Consider the following 9,102-nt stretch of genomic DNA (forward strand, 5'->3'; position numbering starts at 1 on the left):
CACCCTAATAAGGTGGCATTAATGAACAAAGACAAGTCAAAGTCGTCATCACTCATCAGCCTTCCCCGTCAGATTAATTGCTTGTTAATTCCGGCACAACAACAGCGTAGTAGACCAGTTGTTGCCTTTCCACTACTGCCGCTGCTGCTACCTCCTTATCAATCCTTCCTTGCTTCCTCCTCCCCTCGCCTTCCTCGCCGGAGACACCACGGTAGCGATGATGATGGCCATTTCCTCTTCCCACCGCCTCTTCCCCTCCTCCTCCACTTCCGACGGCCACAAACCCTTCAGCAGAGGCACTTCTTTGAATTTGCCCCGTTCCTCATCTTCCTTCGACCCCAGAACGACGCAGGTGACCGTGAGGAGGGGACAATCGCTCAGGATTTTCGCCTCGGGCTCCACTCCCGGGCGGAGGCAAGTGGAGGTGCGGTCTGCTTCGCGTCGATTTCTCTAATATCGGTTCTGGTAGCGGAGTTGCTCACAGTAGGGATTTTATGTGTGTTTGCAGGTCGTGTACGATCCGGATGAAAGGTTAAATAGATTGGCAGATGCAGTGGATGACAACGCTGGGCTTTCTCGGCTGTCCCTCTTCTCACCTTGCAAGGTGCACGATACATCTCGAGGCGATAGAATTCGGTTATGTTTGTGATTTTACAAGTTACCGTAGTTATTGATCTGACGTCTGTATCTTTGGTCCTCTGCTCTGCAGATAAATGTGTTTTTGAGGATTACTGGTAAGCGCGCTGATGGTTTTCATGATTTGGCCTCTCTGTTTCATGTAAGTAATATTTATTTGTTGTAGATATTACAAGTTAAATTTTATCAGTTTCTTTGATAGTGCTGCCAGATGAGTAGTATCAGTTTTATTTTTCCATCAATAGTCAATTAGATCTGCCATATCAACCTTGCAAAATTTTGAGTTTGATAGTATTTGCAATCAATATGAATAGTTCAAGCATGAGGAATGTGATCGAGTCCACAAACATCACATTCATGCTATGCATAAATATCTGAAGGTGCATGTTATCTTAAAAATTTGTTTAATTGTTTATTTAGAACATATAATTTTTATAGTTTCTAAGAACTATCATAATCAAAATATAAAAGGACTTCTAGATTCGTAGGTGGTTCATATGTACCATGTACATGCTACCTAAGGAAGGGCATTAGGACTTAACTGATGGAGATTGTTACTCCTAGTTTAGTTCCACATGGGAAATTGAGGGTTGATAAATCTTAGATGGCTAAAATATCATTAACAACTTACTTATCTTGATCCGTGGTTGAGCCCATCATGTTAATGAGCCAGTTTTCTTATTTGGATCAACAATTATCACAAGTGTGCTACAACGAAGGCCTAGATAATTGATGTCAGTGTTTTATTAATCTTTTATGTGAGGAGTATAAGTATAGAATTCAAATTTTCTTGATTTAATATTTTGTTGAAGTAAAGATAGTAGGGGCTGAAAGGCCTATGTAGGCATAATTTCTTGGTGTTGAGTTCAACATGTTATGAATTATGAACTAAATTATTAATTGGTATCTCCTCTTTGTACTCCCCTTCGCCACTTTCCTCTATTAACATGGGATTGCTAATTAAGGCACATGATTTTGTGTCCTGTCAATTACTGTAAATGAGGCCACATAGGCTTCTTTTTAATACAATGGTCACTAATCCTTATGGTTCTGTTTAGAATTGGTTCTACCATGTTTATCATTGTTCTATAATTTTTTGAATTACCATAAATGCCACTTGACTTTTTTTAAAAAAACAACAGTTAGTGATCCTTATTATTCTATTTGGAATTGTTTCTGCATCATGTTTATTATTATTCTATATTTTTTTTAATATTAGTGATGACAACTATCCTTGTTCTTTTTAGAGTTGGTTCTACTCTATGTTTATTGTAGATCTGTAAGTTTTTCGTCTTAGGAATCTATTCCTCATGATTTGCACAAGTGAGGCCTTTTAATTCTAGTATTTTCTTTTGTATCTTATATTTGAGGTGCTATATTTTTACCTATTTAATTTTCAGGTAATCAGTTTAGGAGATACTATCAAGTTTTCCTTGTCACCCACTAAGACAAAGGATCGCTTGTCAGCAAATGTCCCAGGTGTTCCAGTGGATGAAAGAAATTTGGTATGTTTGTAAACAGTATACTTGCATTATGAATTCATCAATTTATGTCTTTATTATTGACTTTGGATTTTGTGATTTTTAAATTTTAGATAATTAAGGCACTCAATCTTTACAGAAAGAAAACTGGCACTGATAACTACTTTTGGGTAAATGTCCATTTATTGAATCAAAGTCTGAATTTTTCTAAATATGTTTATATTCGTAGAGCCTTAAGTTTGTGTCCATCTCAACATTGCTTATAGATCCATCTTGACAAGAAAGTTCCCACTGGTGCTGGTCTTGGAGGTGGAAGTAGTAATGCTGCTACTGCACTGTGGGCTGCTAATCAATTTAGTGGTGGTCTTGCTACTGAAAAAGAGCTTCAAGAATGGTCAGGTGAAATTGGTTCTGATGTTCCCTTTTTTTTCTCACAAGGAGCTGCATATTGTACTGGCAGAGGAGAGGTATGCATCACAATTTTCTAGGACTCGTTAGCTGAACATGCCTCCTTTTTGTCTATAAATTATTGAATTCAATTTGACTCATAACTGCATCTACTTAAGAATCTTTTGGAATGTTTTGCTTCACGATGAATCTCATTTTGATACCTCTAGGGTAGCATCACTATTTTGTTCGAAATGTTGATTGTTATTATACTCTTTCTGGCTTTCCCATTGCCCTCACTCAATTCACTATTTTTCTGGAATATTTCTAGACATTCTGTTTGTATTCTTGTATTTTTTTTTCTTTGATATTTTCATTTAGGAAAGAACACTCCAGTTCTTATGTCAAAGAAGTTATGCCAGAAGAAGAATCAAATTCGGTTATCTATTGATATTATAACAATATAAAAATATATCCTAAAGCATCTATTTGACGACCCCTAACAAATAAATTTTAGCTGTAGGTTTAAGCAAACATTGGGTCATGTTAGAGTTGTTGATAGATTCGTTTAGGATATTTGTGTCTCGAATGAATAACATATAGCATAACATGTTGCCTACTGCCTAGTATACAGCATTCACATGCCAAATTAACATGTAATTTGTCTCTAAGATATAGGCTGGTTGCAAACAGGAATTGCCATTAATAGTTAACATTTGTTCAAATCTACATGCAGTTTTTTTTTTTACAATGTCAGCTGTGCAGTTGACGACAGCTGCAGATATTTGGATTTTGAACATTCAATCAAGTACATCTTATTAAATATTTCAATTTAGCTGATAAGATTATCACCACATCAAGAATAACGCCAACATCATTTTCTTTTACTATATTCAATCTTATTGTTTAATTTATTTATTTTTATTTTGTTTCTTAAGTAATGATATTTCGATCAAATCTGTTTGCATCTAAATATAGAAAAAATGTTTTATTTTTCTGTTTGTTTCTAATTCTACTTGTGAATATCTGACATTGTAGTTAAAGTTGTTAGCTAGGATGAGAATAGATCCATTATTTTTTTCCCTAAAATTCTCAAATCTATACCTATCTTCTTAAGTTATGTTTCTGTGAACATTAATTGAGCAGAAATAGTAAGATCTCTATTAGGTTCAGTGGAAGTTTAGGCACCCAGTCTCCATGCATCAAGTATGATATATTAGTGCATGTACTCAAATAAAACTAAAATTAAGGATGAATTCAGATATATGGGTTGGGTGTGGTTAATTTTGCCAACTGCTGGATATGTTGCCATCCATAGTTGCAAATCAACATAAAGTAAGGCTAGATTTACTTGGATGGATAACTAAGAGGGGGAAGGGAAGGAGGGAAAGCAACACGTTTATGTACATTACTGATCCCTGATCCATGTGTGATTTTATAACGCTTCCCTCTTCCCCCTCCCCACTTCTAAAGTATTTAAGATTTTGATTGGAAATGTGTGAAACCGACTTGCCGGCAGTTGAACATCCCTTTTCTTACTACTGATAATTGCTTATTTTATTTTTCTAGTTTTCATGATAAATGAATCTCTTTACAGGTTGTTGAGGATATTCCACGTGCACTGCCAATGGACTTGCCTATGGTTCTTATAAAGCCTCCAGAAGCTTGCTCTACAGCTGAAGTTTACAAGGCAACAAATTGATTAGTTTGCTTAAAGTCAACATCCATAAGTACATTTTCCTTGAGATTGTTGTACTGAAATTGAGTTTCCTGTGCAGCGATTCCGGCTAGACCAAACTAGTTCAATTGACCCCTTGGTGTTACTTAGGGAGATCAATGAAAATGGAATATCTCAAGATGTTTGCATCAATGATCTTGGTAGATAGTTAGCATGTTAGTTTCTGCTTTTTTATGTTTGATCAATTGTATAACAATGGTTATTTTGCAGAGCCTCCTGCTTTTGAAGTACTCCCATCTCTTAAACGGTTGAAAAAACGTGTGCTTACAGCTGGTCGAGGAGGGTACAATGCTGTACTAATGTCAGGAAGGTACGTTGGTTACCATCTTTACATAATGTTGCTATCAAGATTTGACTTTGTGGAAGCATAAATGGATACTATTATTGATTATATTCTGTATTGATGCATGCAAAATCCTTTGCACCACTGGATTCCTTGGGATTTTGGTTCTGTAAAGGGTTTCTACTTGCCATATGATGGAAATAGTATTTCTTCCTTAAATCTAATTCTCTATGGAGATATTTATATTCTTTACCTTTTCATACTTGTAGTAATAGTTAACTTTTGAGTTTCTAAAAGAGGGCGACAATTAAGTAGAAAAGGGAGGTCTTCTATATTACTTTGGCTTCTTAGTTCCAAATTTAGTTAGTTGGGTAAGTTTTGCATAAGAAACAAATGACATAGTAGATGAATATTTCGAGGAACAAAAAATTTCTCTAGTATTTTTCATGTTTGTAGCAACTTGAAGCACACATCATTTTTGTGATGTTCTTAGCAAGCATGAAACAAGACAAGACTTAAGGGGGCGTTTGGTTTAGGGGAATAGGAGTGGGGAATGGGAATGAGAATCATTGATTGCCATTGTTAATGTTCGGATTATAGGAATAGGAATGCAAATAAGGGAATGAATCCTTGAAATTGGGTAATAACTCATTCCCATGTACTTCCCCTTCAATGAGCCATTACCCTATTTTCATCAATCAAAATATTCTCTTATTCCAAAAATACCCTTGACCTAAAACTAAAATTTTCTCCCTTAATATCAAAATATATTTATTTATTTTTTCTTTCATATCATTTTTCTCTCCTTGTTCTCTCTCATCATATTTTCTCTCTCATCATTTTATCACACACTTTCTCTCTCCTATCACACTCTCTTTCCTTTTTTCTCATTACACTTTCTCTCTCATCATACTTCTCTCCCCTCAATCTCTTCCATCGCACTCTCTTTCTTCTTTTTTTTTCATCGTACTTTCTCTCTCATCATACTTTCTCTCTTCTCAATCTCTCCACTCACACTCCCTTTTCTCTTTTTTTCTTATTACACTTCGCCTCATCACACTTTCTCTCTCCTCAATCTCTCTTGTCATACTCTCTTCTTTTTTTTCCTTAACACACTTTCTCTCTCATCATACTTTTTCTCTCATCATACTTTCTCTCTTCTCAATCTCTCTTATCACACTCACTGTTCTCTTTTTTCCTCATCGCACATCCTCTCTCATCATATTTTCTCTCTCACCATACTTTATCTCTCATCACACTCTCTCTCCTCATTTTTTCTCATTACATTTTCTCTCTCTTTATCCTCTCACATCATACTTTCTCTCACATTATATTTTCTCTCTCATCTTCTCTCATCATGATCCCTCCTATCACACTCTCTTTTCTCATTTTCTCTCATCACACTTTCTCTCTTTTCATTCTCTCTCATCATACTTTCTCTCTTATCACTCTCTTTCATTATATTTTTCTCTCACATTCATTTTTCTCTCACATCTAATTTTTTCTCTTATTTTCCTTTAAGGGTAAAAAAGAAAATTTTGATTTATTCTGATAGAAAATATGCAACTAACCAAACATTGTTTTTAAGAGTGATATTCATGCTCATACTCATTCACATTCCACAATACAATGATTCCTATTCCTAGGAAAGAACCAAACGCCCCCTAAGATCTTTCACACTTGGATTGGATTTTTTTTCCTAGTTATTAGGATGATTTAAAGCACCATACATTTAAATGGATTCATAGAGAGAGAATTCAAACTCATCTGGAAGGTTCTGTTGGAAGGTTCTGTTTTCATTTTTTGTGCCCAATCCAAATGTTAAATACTTATAAAGATCTATTCTAATGATATTGAGTGGGAGCTTTCATCTCGTATTTTTTTTTTTGTTTGTCTGATAGAACTCTAGCTTCTGTACTGGTGGTGCAGTCAAGGCACTCTGCCTTTGCACATGCACGGGAATATTTCAACTATAAATGTTGTAATGATAATAATAAGAATTACATTTATTGAATCACTCATTTCTTACCATTTTCAACCATCATGCTCAATTTTTTTGCACATGTTTCCAACAGCGGAAGCACCATTGTCGGCATCGGATCACCTGAACCTCCATCATTTGTCTACGATGATGAGGAATACAAAGATGTCTTTGTATCAGGTATATTTGTGTAATTCCCTCATCCATGTGGCACCTTAGCACATGTTTCACTTTATTAAAATTCTTTCTTGCTTAACCATCCTTGTATCTTGAATCTAGATGCATGCTTCTTGACACGCGAAGAGAATCAGTGGTACAAGGAACCAAGTTCGTTGAATGCCTCATTTAGCGACAATACAATTTCTGGAGTCGGACCAACCGCTGAATGATCTATTTGAGATAATTGCTCTTTCTTTTCCTGATCAATTAGATCTCGATGAGATTGAGCATATATAGCACATTGCTGAGGATGAACCAGAAGAGATTTGTTCATGGCAGTGTTATAGAGGTACCTTTGGAACAATTGTAACTCGTCGAGTGATTCTACTTTTAGTTAGCAATATTTGTACTGTTTTATTGCATGGCATCTGATACCTTTCATCCAATAAGTTAATTGTAAGATTACTAAATCGTTCGTTGTTGAAATTCATGAATTGAGTTATGAGATCTTAATTTTTTAAAATGTGCTTGTTTGCTGATTTGTTGCCAACTAGATTTCTTTTTGTTCGCCAAGAGAGTAACTATTTGTATTATCGCATTGTCGTCTCTGATCTGACTTTCAGCCATTCATGAAGAAATGCGCCAGGCACGTAGGCTTAAGCAATACAAGATTTAATTTACAACGGATGTGGTCAGCTGCTGAGGATCTGAAGGAAAACATTTCAGTATCTTTACGTACAAAATTAGTCAAGGTCAAATAATCCACTAGCATTGACTAAAGAAGTTGAAGCAAACCATAGAAAATTCAATAGTCAACAAACGGACCAAAAACTCCCACCACTGTGCCATTACAATGAGGACATTTATCATGAAATAGGAATGATACTGGTATACAATGACATTTATCATCAAATAGGACTGATACTGGTATCAGTCAATTTTAGTTTTAGCAACTTTGTTATCAGCAAAATGACACTACGGATAGCATTGTCAAACCGCAATTGAATTTCTACTCGCCAACCTTTTGCAAAGACAAGATGGCCCATGAGATGAACTTTTTCTTCTTATCATTGGGATACACTTTTTTTCATTTCTTGTGCCTAATATCAAATTAACCATCAAATCTATAAAAAGGACAAACTACCACCAATCGTGTCAAGATATGATGTCGGGCCTCCAAGGCGTAGCTGAGTTGGTAACTAAGTGGTACACTTGTATCAATGGATGAGGGCTGGAGTTGCGACTGCCGCAAATAACCCTCCCACTTAGGAGACTGCTCAGTACTTTTTACCTCCTTTCATCTCACTGTGGGGCTGATGAGGAACGTTTGACATGAGCGTTATCATAATTTTACATCAAAGATAAAGATATGATGTAGGATCTTTTACCTATATATATTTGTAATTGGTTGACTTGTCGCTCTGATAGGTGACAAAACATCTTGGTTATCATTTGTAAGGGTTATTCCTGAGATTTGGAGGAAAACAAATCTTGTACTAGAAAAAATATACCAAGTTAAGCACAAAATAACTTAATTTATCTCATCAACAATACAAATATTTCTTGATAATTTCAATTGCTTAAATAAAATCAATTCAATCTTGAGTACCTTTATTATTAAAATACGACCGATTGACTATTGATTTTCTTTTTAACTGCTTGAATCTACAGATTAGCAAACACAGTGCTATTAGGAAGACAAATTAAGGTAACAAGTTCATCAACCGAGTGCAACAAATTAAGGTAACAAGTTCATCAAAAGAGTGCAATAAAACTATTAAGATATTTAACTTGAAGGTTACATGAGATGTAGGGAAAGGGAACTACAGAAGACAATGAAAGGATAACAAGTTTGCATGATCACCTGCCCTTGAGTGACTTCCCAATGTAAGAAGCAACAAGATTAAATTATATATTCTATCTGTGGCCAGTTTCTTTCATTGCTAACGATCACAAAAATGTATCATTGTAGTTTATGCTGATAGAAACGTCTACAAAAGTGTTTAACTTTAGCTACTGAACAAAAATTGAAAATTTAGATGATTTAGAAGCACAAATTCAATGGTATAAATATTATTCATCTATGCAGCATCTTTATTTTATTAGCCTTAAATGTGTAGAAATGTAATAAATGTTACAATTATTTTGCTGGGGATATGTAGTCGTACTCGATGCTTGGTTTTTCTAAGACTAATAACAATAAATAGGTTGATTGGCCTAAGAACGCAAGGTTGATGGATCGTCTGTTGCGAGCACTTTTTTATTTATCCTGATGACCAATGAAACACTTCCGTGGGATCGAGACCGATCATTCAAAATTAATCGGCGTAAACTAAATACCCATCCACATCAACAACCATGAAGCTCAACCATACTTCGTCACTTCCTCCCATGATGACTCGCATGCACATCAACCTTCTTTTCACTTGACCAATCC

The 9,102-nt window shown here is 35.4% G+C and overlaps 1 protein-coding gene across 1 annotated transcript; it reads left to right on the forward strand.

The window, feature by feature from the left end:
• Nucleotides 1-79: 79 nt before the first annotated feature.
• LOC121988991 (4-diphosphocytidyl-2-C-methyl-D-erythritol kinase, chloroplastic-like) lies at nt 80-7,188 on the forward strand. Its single transcript, XM_042542751.1, has 11 exons — nt 80-424; nt 509-604; nt 710-778; nt 2,037-2,141; nt 2,231-2,287; nt 2,384-2,584; nt 4,102-4,194; nt 4,283-4,382; nt 4,453-4,552; nt 6,601-6,686; nt 6,786-7,188. Exons 1-11 carry the CDS (start codon nt 218-220, stop codon nt 6,893-6,895), a joined length of 1,224 nt encoding a protein of 407 aa, XP_042398685.1. The 5' UTR covers nt 80-217; the 3' UTR covers nt 6,896-7,188.
• The last annotated feature ends 1,914 nt before the right edge of the window (nt 7,189-9,102 follow it).

The sequence above is a fragment of the Zingiber officinale genome, chromosome 6B (assembly GCF_018446385.1).
Source record: "Zingiber officinale cultivar Zhangliang chromosome 6B, Zo_v1.1, whole genome shotgun sequence".
Lineage (NCBI taxonomy): Eukaryota > Viridiplantae > Streptophyta > Magnoliopsida > Zingiberales > Zingiberaceae > Zingiber > Zingiber officinale.

Excerpts from the sequence above, each read along its gene's own strand:
- LOC121988991 (XM_042542751.1), top strand. The coding sequence starts at position 218 with ATGATGATGGCCATTTCCTCTTCCCACCGCCTCTTCCCCTCCTCCTCC. Across the intron at positions 2,142-2,230 it reads CAGTGGATGAAAGAAATTTG|ATAATTAAGGCACTCAATCT; the intron begins GTATGTTTGTAA and ends TTTAAATTTTAG. Across the intron at positions 2,585-4,101 it reads ATTGTACTGGCAGAGGAGAG|GTTGTTGAGGATATTCCACG; the intron begins GTATGCATCACA and ends ATCTCTTTACAG.